The sequence below is a fragment of the Leptodactylus fuscus genome, chromosome 3 (genome assembly GCF_031893055.1).
Source record: "Leptodactylus fuscus isolate aLepFus1 chromosome 3, aLepFus1.hap2, whole genome shotgun sequence".
Lineage (NCBI taxonomy): Eukaryota > Metazoa > Chordata > Amphibia > Anura > Leptodactylidae > Leptodactylus > Leptodactylus fuscus.
Genome location: NC_134267.1, coordinates 178,483,205 through 178,500,514, shown reverse-complemented (window position 1 = coordinate 178,500,514; position 17,310 = coordinate 178,483,205). Strand labels below are relative to the sequence as shown.

General features: G+C 40.1%; 1 protein-coding gene across 1 annotated transcript in view; it reads left to right on the top strand.

Moving 5' to 3' along the window:
* SLC9A9 (solute carrier family 9 member A9) overlaps positions 1-17,310 on the top strand; it is a 571,893-nt gene that overhangs the window by 441,213 nt on the left and 113,370 nt on the right. The window contains exon 14 of the mRNA XM_075268848.1: positions 13,301-13,380. Within this exon, the coding sequence (XP_075124949.1) occupies positions 13,301-13,380 (80 nt within the window). The remainder of the gene's footprint in view (positions 1-13,300; positions 13,381-17,310) is intronic.

Below are 17,310 nucleotides of genomic sequence, written 5' to 3'. Positions count from 1 at the left end.
ATATATTCTTTGAATTACCAGTCAGAAACTGGCACTATATGGCAGTAGCAAGAAATGAGGGTATTTGTAACCCCAATATATTCTTTGAATTCCCAGTCAGAAACTGGCACTGTATACCAGTAGTAAAAATTGTGGGTGCACGTAACCCCAATATATTCTTTGAATTCCCAGTCAGACAATGGCACTATATACCAGTAGCAAGAAATGAGGGTATTTATAACCCCAATATATTCTTTGAATTCCCAGTCAGACAATGGCACTGTATACCAGTAGTAAAAATTGTGGGTGCACGTAACCCCAATATATTCTTTGAATTCCCAGTCAGAAACTGGCACTATATGGCAGTAGCAAGAAATGAGGGTATTTATAACCCCAATATATTCTTTGAATTCCCAGTCAGACAATGGCACTGTATACCAGTAGTAAAAATTGTGGGTGCACGTAACCCCAATATATTCTTTGAATTACCAGTCAGAAACTGGCACTATATGGCAGTAGCAAGAAATGAGGGTATTTGTAACCCCAATATATTCTTTGAATTCCCAGTCAGAAACTGGCACTGTATACCAGTAGTAAAAATTGTGGGTGCACGTAACCCCAATATATTCTTTGAATTCCCAGTCAGAAACTGGCACTATATGGCAGTAGCAAGAAATGAGGGTATTTGTAACCCCAATATATTCTTTGAATTCCCAGTCAGAAACTGGCACTGTATACCAGTAGTAAAAATTGTGGGTGCACGTAACCCCAATATATTCTTTGAATTCCCAGTCAGACAATGGCACTATATACCAGTAGCAAGAAATGAGGGTATTTCTAACCCCAATATATTCTTTGAATTCCCAGTCAGAAACTGGCACTGTATACCAGTAGTAAAAATTGTGGGTGCACGTAACCCCAATATATTCTTTGAATTACCAGTCAGAAACTGGCACTATATGGCAGTAGCAAGAAATGAGGGTATTTGTAACCCCAATATATTCTTTGAATTCCCAGTCAGAAACTGGCACTGTATACCAGTAGTAAAAATTGTGGGTGCACGTAACCCCAATATATTCTTTGAATTCCCAGTCAGAAACTGGCACTGTATACCAGTAGTAAAAATTGTGGGTGCACGTAACCCCAATATATTCTTTGAATTCCCAGTCAGACAATGGCACTGTATACCAGTAGTAAAAATTGTGGGTGCACGTAACCCCAATATATTCTTTGAATTCCCAGTCAGAAACTGGCACTATATGGCAGTAGCAAGAAATGAGGGTATTTGTAACCCCAATATATTCTTTGAATTCCCAGTCAGAAACTGGCACTGTATACCAGTAGTAAAAATTGTGGGTGCACGTAACCCCAATATATTCTTTGAATTCCCAGTCAGACAATGGCACTATATTCCAGTAGCAAGAATTGAGGGTATTTATAACCCCAATATATTCTTTGAATTCCCAGTCAGACAATGGCACTGTATACCAGTAGTAAAAATTGTGGGTGCACGTAACCCCAATATATTCTTTGAATTACCAGTCAGAAACTGGCACTATATGGCAGTAGCAAGAAATGAGGGTATTTGTAACCCCAATATATTCTTTGAATTCCCAGTCAGAAACTGGCACTGTATACCAGTAGTAAAAATTGTGGGTGCACGTAACCCCAATATATTCTTTGAATTACCAGTCAGAAACTGGCACTATATGGCAGTAGCAAGAAATGAGGGTATTTGTAACCCCAATATATTCTTTGAATTCCCAGTCAGAAACTGGCACTGTATACCAGTAGTAAAAATTGTGGGTGCACGTAACCCCAATATATTCTTTGAATTACCAGTCAGAAACTGGCACTATATGGCAGTAGCAAGAAATGAGGGTATTTGTAACCCCAATATATTCTTTGAATTCCCAGTCAGAAACTGGCACTGTATACCAGTAGTAAAAATTGTGGGTGCACGTAACCCCAATATATTCTTTGAATTACCAGTCAGAAACTGGCACTATATGGCAGTAGCAAGAAATGAGGGTATTTGTAACCCCAATATATTCTTTGAATTCCCAGTCAGAAACTGGCACTGTATACCAGTAGTAAAAATTGTGGGTGCACGTAACCCCAATATATTCTTTGAATTCCCAGTCAGACAATGGCACTATATACCAGTAGCAAGAAATGAGGGTATTTATAACCCCAATATATTCTTTGAATTCCCAGTCAGAAACTGGCACTGTATACCAGTAGTAAAAATTGTGGGTGCACGTAACCCCAATATATTCTTTGAATTCCCAGTCAGAAACTGGCACTGTATACCAGTAGTAAAAATTGTGGGTGCACGTAACCCCAATATATTCTTTGAATTCCCAGTCAGACAATGGCACTGTATACCAGTAGTAAAAATTGTGGGTGCACGTAACCCCAATATATTCTTTGAATTCCCAGTCAGAAACTGGCACTATATGGCAGTAGCAAGAAATGAGGGTATTTGTAACCCCAATATATTCTTTGAATTCCCAGTCAGAAACTGGCACTGTATACCAGTAGTAAAAATTGTGGGTGCACGTAACCCCAATATATTCTTTGAATTCCCAGTCAGACAATGGCACTATATGGCAGTAGCAAAAATAGTGGGTGTATATAGCCCCAATTCTATTGCTAGGGGACTTGCAGGGTATTTTTGGGGTGAAGGTGGGGGGGCACACCGTTGGAACGGGTATCGGGGGTATATATCGGGTATACGGGAATACACTGACAGTGTATTCCATTCAGGATCCTGGGAAAGCTGGGTTGCGGCGATTGAGCCCGTCAGTGCCACGTTACACTGACAAGCTTCTCCCTGGAATTTAGCTCTTACAAGAGCTGTTGTGGTTGTCTTCTCCTTCCTATCCTAGCCTGTCCCTGCCTACCCAGAATCTAAGCCCTAGCTAGCTGGACGGAAACCTCCGTCCTCGGTGAATTGCAAGCTCAGAATGACGCGAACCTGGGCGGCGCTGTTCTTTTAAATTAGAGGTCACATGTTTTCGGCAGCCAATGGGTTTTGCCTACTTTTCTCAACGTCACCGGTGTCGTAGTTCCTGTCCCACCTACCCTGCGCTGTTATTGGAGCAAAAAAGGCGCCAGGGAAGGTGGGAGGGGAATCGAGTAATGGCGCACTTTACCACGCGGTGTTCGATTCGATTCGAACATGCCGAACAGCCTAATATCCGATCGAACATGAGTTCGATAGAACACTGTTCGCTCATCTCTACTTCAGACTAAGAAAATAAGAATAGAAGAAAAGAAGAATATGCACAGCAGAAACGCTGCAATTTCCAACACCATTACGGTCAGTTATACCTACAGAAACACGAGTGGTTTCACAATAAGTGCAACGGAAGCAGAAAGTCTGAAGATTAATCTTCTGTGGACTTTCTACAAAAATCACTGCAGAAAAAAACGTGAAGCGTTGCTGATGAAGTTTTTCCCGCATCATTTTTTTGTTGTGGCGTGCTACATGGGGCTCTAACCTAATACTGTCAGTAGTGATATTACATAGGAGAGGAATAGCACAAGGCCTAAGAAAGAAAGTAATTTCTCTAGAAGGTGAGAAATGCTTTACTTAATCAGAATACTGTAGCAAATATAATACAAAAATTTTAATAAATATGGAACTACAATCATCTCACAGAGATGTCCAAGCCATCCACAGAGGTTACCACCTAAACAGGAGCGTCTTATGATCACAAGGATTGAAGAAAATCACCATGAAATTAACTGCAGTTAGCGAAAGAAGTAGTAAGCCAAACTTGGGATGTGTATTTCCCGTGACACAATATGGCGGACTGCAGACAAATGGCAGGCATGGGTGTTGTCCACAAAGAAAGGCTCTCCTAAAACCCATGCACTAAACACTCAAAAGCACACCTAGAGTTTGCCAGCACCCATGTTGAAAAAGAAGACGACTACTGGGACTCTGTAATCTGGAGTGATGTTTTTGAAACTGATGGCTTTAAAACTGTATAACATTGCAAATGTGAAGACTAAAAAGCAAAATGCCTACTGTAAAACCTGGTGGTGTCTTATGTGGGGCTGCATGAGCGTTGCTGGTGTCAGGGAGCTGCATTTCCTTGAAGGTATCAGGAACTCATAGATACTGCTCTATATTGAAAGAGAAGATGCTGCCATTACTCTGTGCCTCTGGTTATCCTGCACTCTCCCAACATGATAATGATCCAAAACGCACATCTAAGGCCGCTGAGGAATATCTGAAGAAGAACAGGGTGACAGTGGTTCAGTGGCCAAGTATGTCCCCTGATCAGAACCCATCAAACACATATGGGAAAATCTGAAGAACAGGGTGACAGTGATTCAGTGACCAAGTATGTCCTCTGATTCTATACGGAATTCAGAAGAAAAAGGTTGAGCATCACTCTCTATTCAGCATTCAGTCTCTCAAAGAGGTCGTTCATGAAGAATTGAAAAAGATAGATGTTGCAATATGTCGCCAGCTTGTTCATTCCACGCCTAGTAGACTTGGTAAAGTTATTAAAAATGATGAGGATTATACAAAATACTAGATGTAGTAGTTTAGATTTGGGGAAGATTCATTTTTGCCTCAACTAATTAGAGTAAAACTTAATCTGAGTTATATTAACCTAACTTTCATGTTATGGGTTAAATAAATGTTCTATGAGACTCAGTCTTGTCAAAATTAAATATTTTTTTTGTTATTTGAGATATTGATTAAAATCTTACTTTTCAAAGGGGTGTCCTCCTATATGCTGAATACTTTGGCGCTGTATATTTATGGAGCCCCTACTCTTTTTTTTACAGCATTCCTGCCCCACTCCGTATTCCACTCCGACCCCTCATTCTCATATCCATGGTATTTTATTGCCGGGTACAAGTGGTCACTAGTAGTTTTCTTTTCTTACTCCCCTTTTATTAAAAATGATGGGGTATCCGTGGAAAGTAAGCACTCGTTCAGCTGACAGATACCGTCTGTGTATGGCTGGCTTATGTCAGGGAGACAAATCACTGGTGACCACCAGCTCCATAATACTGAATATTTAATACTAAAGAAAATCTAAGGCTCACCTGGGAATCGTGACTCAGAACTCTCTCTGACACAGATAAATGAAAGTGGACACTTTATTACTGATGTCTACATTCGTTTAGGGTTTAGGAGAGACAGATTTATAAAGGTAACAGTTTGGAGGAAGATCATTATAAAAACTGACAGAATTATCAGATCTCAGGCCAGCAATATGCACCGCCAAAATAAAACCTCATGTACAGTGCAGGAAGGCCTTCAGTCTTGGAGGAATTAACTACATGTGTGTAATCTGGATATCTTTTACACTGAACACTACATACCTACATACAAACATATGGCAGACTTCATTGACTCATTCAGATCAAGTTGCCACGGTAGTCTCTTTAAGGCCGAGGTCACACCTCATGGTAAAGCTGCTTTTTGTGTTTTGGATTTTGCTGCATTTTTTGATCAAAAGCCAACAGAGGCTTCAAAACAAATTGGGTATAATATAGTAAGCTCTTATACTTCTACCCTCTGCCCAATCCACTCCTGGCTTTGGCTTAAAATAACTGCAGCAAAATCTGCAACAAAAAAATGCATCTTTTCTCACTGTGGGGTCTTAAGGCCGGGTTCACACGATGTATTATGGCACATAATGTGGCACGTAGACGGTGCGGGAGTTTTTGCGGGCCGTATACGCTCCCATTGTTTTCAATGGGAGCCGCGGTACCGTATACGCAGCGCTATTTTGCGGCCGCCGCAAAATCACAGCCGCAAAATAGCGCCACGTATACGGTACGGCTCCCATTGAAAACAATGGGAGCATATACGGCCCGCCAAAGCTCCCGCGCCGTCTACGTGCCACATTACGTGCCATAATACATCGTGTGAACCCGGCCTTAGACTTCTTGCAGACGATTGTGGCCGAGATCAGTGTGTTATCCGGATAGCACACTGATCCATTAATTTCTATGGGCACATGACGTACACACGCGTGATTTTCACTAATCAGTGTGCGGGCCGAGAGTCCTTAGGCAAAATATAGAGCAGGTCTTATTCTCTTCAGTGTTTGTGAAACTGACTCCCCCATAGAAGCCTATGGTAGACTAAAAACTTAGTCTCAGTGTGTCATCAATGTGCCATCCATATTTGCAGACAAGCTAGGGATATTATTAGATGTGGGGGTTTTTTTCTGGATCCGCAAACTAGGATCACACACTGATGACACTGATCGTTTTTGCAGACATGCGGCACTGATGCTGAAGAAATACTGAAGACACTCTGTCTGCAAAAAAGAAACACTGATTACTAGTTTGCAGACCACAAAATACACATGGTTGTGTGCCATAGGCCTGCAAAACATGACTTAGTGTAGGTTCACATCTGTGTTCAGGTTTCCGAATGGAAACTTAGGGCCCCTTCACACAGAGTTTATGCTCCGTGTATTCTGTCTACACGCTGTGTGTTCTGTCCATTTTACACGTGTAAAAATACACGTGTAAAATGTAGTTAGCCATTGAGTTCAATGGATTTTTCATATAACGCACGTCTTTTTGCGCACGCGCAAAAAGACATACGTTACCTGCGGAAGCCCATGGACCCCATAGATGATGATGTGGTCCTCCGAGTCTCCGCCTGAAAAGAGCAAAAAATGTGTAGAGGAAAGTGCTGCTTGCATTTGGAAACGGAATCCCTGAATGGACTTCAAGCACTGGTGTGAACCCAGCCTTAGGCTGAGGACCCGCAACATTTTTTTTGTTGCAGATTTTGCTGCATTTTTTTTTTTTTTTTTTTTGGAGCCGAAGACAAAAATGAATGGGAAATAAATAGGAACCATGACATTCATGCGTCGTTTTTTTCCCAGAGCTAGACCCAGTCTGTTGATGTGGACATGTGAATGAGACCTTAGGCTCGTTTCATGTCTGCGCCCGATTTCCATATGGGAATTTGGTTCCTCTCTCTGACATGAAAAATGCAGAGAGAAAAGTGCTGCAATTGTGGCATTTTACAGTACTGCAAAGTGAATTTCTAGCAAATCCCAGCCACACATTGAAGAAAAATACCTGCAGCGGAAATTCTGTAATTTCCAAAACTGTGTTTTTGGAATTCACATCATTTCAATTTTACCTACAGAAATGCTGTTGGTTTCCCTATAGGTATAATTAAAGCAAAAAGTTTGCAGAGGAAAATTCTGTGGACACAATGTGTTTTCACTCTTTGGCTATGGTGCCTTAGTCTAAAAGGTCGAACAGAGGAGCAGCACAGCACAAAGCTATAAGGATAAATGCTCCAGAATTATTTTATGGGGAATAGAAGTATTTACAATATTTACACTAGTAAAACACACCAGCAGGAGAGGTGACTGGTCACCTAGTTTATATACTCCAAGAGGAATCTTATATGTTCACAGCAAAAACTTTAAGGATAAACTGGCATAGGCCATGAAATTTAATGTGACCAGTTACAGATTCAGTCCAAAGTATATTAACTTCCGAAGCTCATTTCTGGAAGGAATCCAGCAATTTGTGACCTGTTAATTGCTTCAGCGCATTGAACTTATTGGACATAGCGCCAGTAGTTAGCCTACAATTAAAATGAGCAGTAATTGGAATGCTAAGAAATTCAGGCACACTACATAAGCTGCACGCCAAGGAGATCTGACCTGTATTCATGAAACCTGCAGTATGCTGGTATGATTTTTGTTGATTGCTTTTCAGGAGAAATATATGGAGATTTTATACTCCATATGCAGCGCCATGTATGAATAGGGAACAGATAAAAAAAAGTCAGAGGGTTAATTGCAAATTTAGGTAAAGTAAAATGGTTTGAACAAACCTGATCCATGCTCCCTAAAAGCTTTTTATTCCTTTTCAATTCTCTCTGTTACATCAGTACCCATGGCAACAAAATCTTTTTTAGAACAACTGTGAATAGCTTTTCCTAGAGGGGAGCTCTGCTAGTGCCAGCTCTCGCTCTCTCGAGACAAACATGCCAGTTTCCTTGACTTTGCCGTCTTCTCTCCCTATTTCATTTGAACACAAATACCCAGAATAGAAAACTTTGCCGTCTTACATTTTCACACATTTACTTATTTATTAAGATATTTTAAGCTGCTCGATAAACATATGTTACTCATTCAATTGTGAACGGTCGGTGGAACCAACAAATGGTCAACAAAGGAAAATTATTTGTCTAAATAATAAGTAGTAGAAAGGTTTTGAGTGACAGGTTTAAGTTGCTTTGCCATGTCTCACGAGGTATGTATGTTTCTCTAGGGCTCAGGTAAACAACCTTTTCTCTTTCCCTGCGGCGATGCCGCCATGTGGGGCCCTGGCCTTAATATTGAAAAGAAAAAAATGTAAAGGGTAAAAATTCAGTTTATTATAGATTTGGTATCACCAGAATGCTAGCGTCCTACAGTTCTAAACACTGAAAATAAATGAACATAACCCAAAAAAAATACAGCTCCCCCCCACTTTATTTCATGTCAATCAACAAATACAATCTTTAAGCATACATATAGAGAGATGCAACATGAGTGGAAAGTCACAATACACTGAACCCCCATCTTAAAGGGGTATTCCCACGTTGCATACTCACCAGTCTTCACTGCTGTAAAATCTTCTTCCTGGTTTCTTGCGTCATTTGGTAGGTGGGGTTTTACATGCAACCTGCCATTTAGCTCTGCCCCCAAATTAGCATGTAGCTCTGCCCACAGCATAGCGTGATCCTATGGGGCGGCTGAAGGGCCTGTGATGTCATCAAAGGTCCTTAAACACTATATGCACAATATTGGACAATGAAGTACAGGCAGGAGCAACTCCATTCTGTGTTACATACAGAGACTTACATTTTACATTTGGTGGGCGGGATTTCACATGCAACCTGCTGTTTATCTCCACCCCCAAATTCACGTGTAGCTCCGCCCACCCATATTGGACTGTGAAGTACAGGCAGCAGCAACTCCATTCTGTGTTACATACAGAGACTGCCTGTCTCTGCCATAATGAACACAATTGAATTAGCTAGCCTGATAACTAGGAGAACAGAAGACAAGTTCAGAAATGAAAGCAGCTCCCCTCCCCTATCTGAGAGCAGGACCTATGTCACATGGTGTAAACACAGGAATAGCTAGAAACACAGGCTCGCTCCCGTGAACTTAGCCCCTCCTCCCTCCCCCCTGAGAGCAGGCAGATACATCACTTGACTTTTGAGCAGATAAGTCAAGGGCTGTGTCAACAATGAATTGAATAAAGTAAGATAGTGGACAAACAAAGCAGTTTTTCTGAAGCAGTGTATTTAGGAAAAGTCTTACATCCACATTAACAAGCAGTATAGATAGGATCCTTGTGATGGGACAACCCCTGTAAGTAAACACAGCAAAAAGAAATATACAGTATATATATATATATATATATATATATATATATATATATATACATATATATATAATGATTCAGCCAATGTATTAAATTATGCTACAATACAATATGAACATGTAAAATACAGATATACAGTGTTACATAGTGACACTATGATAAATAAGGTGCAGGATTGTAAATACCCATAAAATGGCGGTTCACCTCTAAATCCCTCTAAATCTGCCTGTCTCTGCCATAATGAACACAATTGAATTAGCTAGCCTGATAACTGGGAGAACAGAAGACAAGTTCAGAAATGAAAGCAGCTCCTCTTCCCTATCTGAGAGCAGGGAGCTAGGTCATGTGGTGTAGACACAGGAATAGCTAGATACACAGGCTGGCTCCCATGCACTTAGCCCCTCCTCCCTCCCCCCTGAGAGCAGCAGCTACATCACTTGACTTTTGAGCAGATAAGTCAGGGCTGTGGCCACAAAGAATTGAATAAAGTAAGATAGCGGACAAACAAAGCAGTTTTTCTGAAGCAGTGTATTTAGGAAAAGTCTTACATCCACATTAACAAGCAGTATAGATAGGATCCTTGTGATGGGACAACCCCTGTAAGTAAACACAGCAAAAAGAAATATACAGTATATATATATATATATATATATATATATATATATATATATTGATTCAGCCAATGTATTAAATTATGCTACAATACAATATGAACATGTAAAATACAGATATACAGTGTTACATAGTGACACTATGATAAATAAGGTGCAGGATTGTAAATACCCATAAAATGGCGGTTCACCTCTAAATCCCCCCCCCCCCCCCCCGAAATAGAGCAAATGCTAGTGTAAATGACAGTTCAATGACATTCATCCATTGTTCATCCATTTGGCCCCTTCTTTCTCAGAAATGACATGTCTCAGAAGTCTGACCCCTACCAATTGTAACTTTGTAGCTGATCCTAGTATTGTGCCATAAGATAAGGAGATGATACCCCTTTAAATTCATATAACATTTTCCAATAACTTATTGCTCTCTCATCCTCAGTCACAAGGAATATATCACATTTTTTGCAAGCCAACAAGATAAGATGCCAGTAAATGTTCAGCTATCATATGACAAGCTTGTTATTATTGATTTATACACATCGTCAAAAAATGGATTCGATTAACCTTGTACGGCATGGATTTTGATGTTGTGAGGGAAATTTTAAAGGCTGATAAGCTTATGCAAAAAAAAAAAAAAAACATCTTCTGGTAAATGCATTTCATTTTTGAGAAATATATTGATACTCAGTTTGTGTTTGTAGATTTTCACATAGATGTGAGTTACTGTAGGAATGCAGATTTCTAAATCTAATGAGACTCACACATAGGGGAACTAGTACTGAAATAGGTCAATCTGGTGTATAAATTGAAAAAAATATATTATATTAAAAATGAAATTAATGTAGTAGCCTAAATTCCTCGAAAAAAAATATTTATAAAACTGATATACATTAAAGTAGAATTGCTTATCCTAAGATGCCCTGCAGTCCTAATCTTGTATAGCACCATTCCATGGTATGTCCTTAAAGAATAGAGAGCAGCCTTTAGTAGAGACTTGTAAGAGGAAACCATGGGATCTCTGATAAGTGTCCACTAGGTAAGTGAATCTTTGGAGAGGTCTAAATATCTTGATGTTTTCTTCCTTGGAATTTCCCTTTCACTGTGCTGCCTTCTCCAGACCAACAGCGGTGCAATGGAGCAGTCATCTGTCATGAAATCCCCAACCGTTCAGTGCTAATGAGATGACCCTGCCCTAGTATACACAGCAAAGCTGAAAAGTGAGCTGAGGAAACTAGGAAACAAAACCATACTAAAAGAAATGTATCAAGCCCTAAACTACAGAATTGGGTCTCAAAAAAGTTTCAGAATAGCAATTTGTGACTGTTTAAGTTTATTTGTGCAAAATAAATTGCAACACTTTTATGCCACTGACTACACATTTTAAAAAATGGAAGTGCTTAACCTATCCAACTGAAGTACACCAAATTTATCAAGTGCAACTTTTTTTTCTTTTTTTTTTATAAAAGTAGCAAAAATTGTCACAAACTCACTACAGTCAGGGGTAGCCTAGAAAGTGCAGTAATATATTAGAACACAATTGTTAGGTTTGAAGATGTACTAAATTTATAACATATTGTGCAATCCAAATGGTAAGTGTGAAATTGAAAGATACAGTATCTTTTATATAGAAGGTTGATGATGTATTACCTTTGATAACATACTAAGGCTCCATTCACATCTGTGGTGACTTAATCGCAATGTCCACCTGAAATAGGCTTAATGCTCCAGCGATTTCAGGTTTAACATGACAAACACCTGACAAACACTGTTACAGTCAATGGGGTCCATCGGGCTCTGTATGTAAATGCTATTGTAGTGGTACAACTGTCCCTTCTGATCCTCCGATGGACCAGACTAATGTGAACCTTGTATTGCTAGAAAGTATAAGATGAGAATATGTTTACACTAATATGATATAAGGTTAGACTCCTTTAAGCTTTCCTATATCAATCTGCAAACCTTTTTTTTCTTTGTGTGATTTTCTGGAACAGTGATGTATTTATTGCATACACTGTATAGTCACGAGAGATGCATATTTGTATGTAGTGGACCTCTTCTATTCTCTACTGCTGTAATCTTCTGCACGCACTATACAATTGGTACAATAATCAGCATTGTAAATGCAGCCACCTTCTTCTTTCAATCTAGACAGCAAGATGTAACAAACAGTAATTTCTCTGATAAATTGCTTTGTATGCCATGTTTTGTTGCTTCAGCTGTAATCCGTTTTTCTTGCCATCTCCCTATATATCTTATAGGTAGGTATCTGATTGCAGAGGACCTGTAAATAAACCTTTTATCACTACAAATACAAACAACAGAACAAGATTATAGCAAATGGAGGTCCGCCATAGCCTTATTAGTTTACAGAGAACCTAGCCCATAACCATGTCCAACTACTGTAACTCTAGGAATAGCCTGATGCCAGTCAATGAGATCATGTCTTTGGCCACCAGCATATGGCAGTTCTTCCAGGGCCAGGTTTTCTAAGCTGCCAGCTCTAGGCAGAAACAAAAAATACAAAGAGGAACAATAGGGAAAGAAAAATCTAAATGAAATAAAGGTTTATAGGAAGTAAAGAATTGTGTCCCATATTGGCCAAGAGACCAGACCGCTTTGTAAAGGCTACCACCTTTCCGTAACCTGCTAACAGGGCTTTAGATTGGACAGACAGTATATTGGTTATGTACAGTCACATTTCACTGAAAGTGAAAATGACATCAAAAAAATGACCTACCTTTTCATTTTTATGGAAAACAAATTTTAAAATACTTAGGTTTTTTTTTTTTGTTTTTTTTTTACATTTTCTTGTCATTATATATATATATTTAAAAAACATCCTAAAAATTTCTTTTTTTGTAAAGTCCACTTGAGGACCTGGAAGATGGAAACCCTACCCACTTAAAAAGCAGTCACACACAGATACCCACAGACCCCATAAGCTATAATGAATGGGGTCTGACGAGTTTCGCCCCAATTTCCACCAAAAATGGCAGAGAGAAAAGTGCTCCTTGCAGGTTGTTTCTCTCTGCCAATTTTAAGCGGAATTGGGGACACCGTCTTGTGCAGAGACTTGAATGCTAGTGTGAACCTAGCGTAACCTGGTCAACATCTGCGTTGGTTTTCTCCTGTATCCCAGGTTCTTCCCATATTCTACAAACATAATAATTTGTGTGAGCCCCAATGTGGACAGGCACTGGTGGAATTTAACACTATCTGTATACAGTCTAACAACATATTGATACTATGCTGTATCTATGAGGAAACTTTGTTGAGTGGTTTAGTCAGTGACCTATTGTTTATGCTTTGTTTAACAGAGGACAGAAATACCAATTGAAGGTTCAACAAAGAAAGAGAGCGCCCAACTATTCAGAATATGGTATGGTTTCGATCACAAGTATCCTTTGCTCTGATTTATTGCCTATGTGTGTGTATATTTATATGTTCATAAATATCTGGAATTTCCATCTATCCAAAGAGGTGTCCACAGGTATTCACTGGATAGAGGATAAGTTGCTGATCAGTAGGAGTCCGATTTTTGGGACCGATACTTATTATTAGTGGGTGTGTCTTGCACTTCTGTGTTTTTCACAGCTAGCACACTGACCCAAACGCCATTGTATTATCATAGGCCCATGTATGCAGCAGTGAGCCCTGGGCAAAGCTCAGGGTAGGTCCCATACACTCACTTGGTGAAGTGAATGGGTCTGTGGGTGCACAGGTAACAGACAGATGTCATTCATGTATCCAGTGTGCTATTTTACCACTCCACGTGTGTGTATATAAACGTCATTTTCATAATGATAGATTCCATTTAAGGATTTTGTCTTTCATTTTCTCTGCAATAGTTACATAACTTGACATTTGTGCACTTTTTTTTACATCTTTATTTATCATTTTATATTGAGTTATTGCATTTTCCTCATAATATGAAGTTCTTCCTCATGAACAGCTCAGTATCCAGTGATCAGGTTTTATACAGTGCGGACTTTATTAAAGGAAGACTCAAGGCTAGACTACTGTGTTATATCTAGTGCAGGTGGGACTTAAGTATTCAATGTAAGAAAAGTAGGTACCTCTGTGCCATGCTTTGCCCTTTTCTGCCATGCACTAGGAAAACTACATTAAGGTACCACGTAGTGGGCCGAAGCATAAAAGTGCTATGGGAAAAACCAAGATGGAAGCACATCGCGGTTTTTCCCATAGAGCTTCTCACAGAAAATCCACAGAGGTTTTCTCTGTGAACTTTCTGCCTCTATCATACATATATATACGGAAACTGGCAGCATTTCCGTAGGTTATAATTGACATGTTGCGATTTCCAAAACCACAACAGTTTTGGACACTACAGTGTGTCTGCTGCGCATATTTTTTGTATATATTATTAACAAATGTTATTTATTTTCCCTATTATTATTTTTTCACTTTAATTTTAAAATACTTTTTCTATCGCTATAAATTAGTATTTTGCTATTCGCCTCCACGTCTTCTAGAGACACGTATTCTTTCTATATTTCTTGAGATATATTCTTTTGATGTGACCATGGAACCTATGTTTGTTTCCTATAGAGAATAATGAAAGAAACCAGTGGATTGGTGCTTTAAAGGATGCATACCCTAGAGGCGTAATGTTCTTTACCAGTATATCTCTCTATTAGAGGATTAGGTGGGGGTGCAGGAGTGCACACATCAGCCACTGCCTGACCCAGTTTGCTGTGTTTTAGTTTGTACATTTTGCTATGTGACTTAGAAGAAATTTGTGTCCTGTAATAAGGTGTCCTATTTTGTCCTGCTCATGAAGGTCATTTTATTTTTTCCTTTTAGTTTGTATAAACATTTTTGTGAATTTTACAATCTTATTTGTTAGTTTGTATTTTCAAAACTTTTTTTATATATGTCCGTATGAAACAACTTTTACATATGTTGGAATCTCTGGTCCGTGCAGTTGTGTCTAGGTTTTTACTAAGACATACACTCACCGGCCACTTTATTAGGTACACCATGCTAGTAACGGGTTGGACCCCCTTTTGCCTTCAGAACTGCCTCAATTCTTCGTGGCATAGATTCAACAAGGTTCTGGAAGCATTCCTCAGAGATTTTGGTCCATATTGACATGATGGCATCACACAGTTGCCGCAGATTTGTCGGCTGCACATCCATGATGCGAATCTCCCGTTCCACCACATCCCAAAGATGCTCTATTGGATTGAGATCTGGTGACTGTGGAGGCCATTGGAGTACAGTGAACTCATTGTCATGTTCAAGAAACCAGTCTGAGATGATTCCAGCTTTATGACATGGCATTGCATTATCCTGCTGAAAGTAGCCATCAGATGTTGGGTACATTGTGGTCATAAAGGGATGGACATGGTCAGCAACAATACTCAGGTAGGCTTTGGCGTTGCAACGATGCTCAATTGGTACCAAGGGGCCCAAAGAGTGCCAAGAAAATATTCCCCACACCATGACACCACCACCACCAGCCTGAACCGTTGATACAAGGCAGGATGGATCCATGCTTTCATGTTGTTGACGCCAAATTCTGACCCTACCATCCGAATGTCGCAGCAGAAATCGAGACTCATCAGACCAGGCAACGTTTTTCCAATCTTCAATTATCCAATTTCGATGAGCTTTTGCAAATTGTAGCCTCAGTTTCCTGTTCTTAACTGAAAGGAGTGGCACCCGGTGTGGTCTTCTGCTGCTGTAGCCCATCTGCCTCAAAGTTCGACGTACTGTGCGTTAAGAGATGCTCTTCTGGCTACCTTGGTTGTAACGGGTGGCTATTTGAGTCACTGTTGCCTTTCTATCAGCTCGAACCAGTCTGGCCATTCTCCTCTGACCTCTGGCATCAACAACGCATTTCCGCCCACAGAACTGCCGCTCACTGGATGTTTTTTCTTTTTCGGACCATTCTCTGTAAACCCTAGAGATGGTTGTGCGTGAAAATCCCAGTAGATCAGCAGTTTCTGAAATACTCAGACCAGCCCTTCTGGCACCAACAACCATGCCACGTTCAAAGGCACTCAAATCACCTTTCTTCCCCATACTGATGCTCGGTTTGAACTGCAGGAGATTGTCTTGACCATGTCTACATGCCTAAATGCACTGAGTTGCCGCCATGTGATTGGCTGATTAGAAATTAAGTGTTAACGAGCAGTTGGACAGGTGTACCTAATAAAGTGGCCGGTGAGTGTATGCATTTACAGGGAACACAGCTCTATAGTAAATCATATATTCCCTTTTTCTGTTGATCATGGTGTTCCTGTATATATAAACTCCCACGTATCACACATTGTCATATCCACGTGCTAGGTCATCAGGCTCTTACAGTGATTTGCAAAAGTATTCATACCCCTGGAACTTCTTCACATTTTGTCACCTTACAATCAGAGACATCTAGAGACTGAGATTTCAAAATAGCTCAACCTCAGCCAGATTGGATGGAGAGCGTCTGTGAACTGCAATTTACATGTCTTTCCACAGATGCTCAATGGGATTTAGGTCTGGACTATGACTGGGCCATTCTAACACATGAATATTCTTTGATCTAACCCATTCCACTGTAGCTCTGGCTGTATGTTTAGTATCATTGTCTTGCTGGAAGGTGAATCTCCTTCCCAGTCTCAAGTCTTTTGCAGCTTCCAACAGGTTTTCTTCCAGGATTGCCCTGTATTTAGCTCCATTTATCTTACGATCAACTCTGATCCTCTTCCCTTTCCCTGCTGAAGAAAAGCCTTTCCACAGTATGATGCTGCCACCACCATGTGTCACAGTGGGGATGGTATGTTCAGGGTGATGAGCAGTTTTACTTTTCTGCCACATATAGCATTTTGCATTTAAGCCAAAAAGTTCAACTTTGGTTTGAACTGGCCAGAGCACCTTCTTCTACATTTGCTGTGTCCACTATATGGCTTGTGGCAAACTGCAAATGGCACGTCTTATGTCTTTCTTTCAACAATGGTTTTCTTCTTGCCACTCTCCCATAAAGGTCAGATTTGTGGAGTGCACAACATAGTTGTCCTGTGGACAGATTCTCCCGCCTGAGTTGTGGATTTCTGCAACTCCTGCAGAGTGACCATGGACCTCTTGTCTGCTTCTCTGACCAGTGCACTCCTTGTTGAATCTGTCAGTTTAGGTGGACGGCCATGTCTTGGAAGGTTTGCAGTTCTAGAATACTTTTTCCATTTTTGGATGATGGATTGAACAGTGCGCCTTGGGAAGCTCAAAGCTTGGGATATGTTTTTATTACCTAACCCTAAAATTCTCCACAACTTTATCTCTGGCCTATGTGGTGGGTTCCTTGATCTTCAAGATGCTGTTTGTT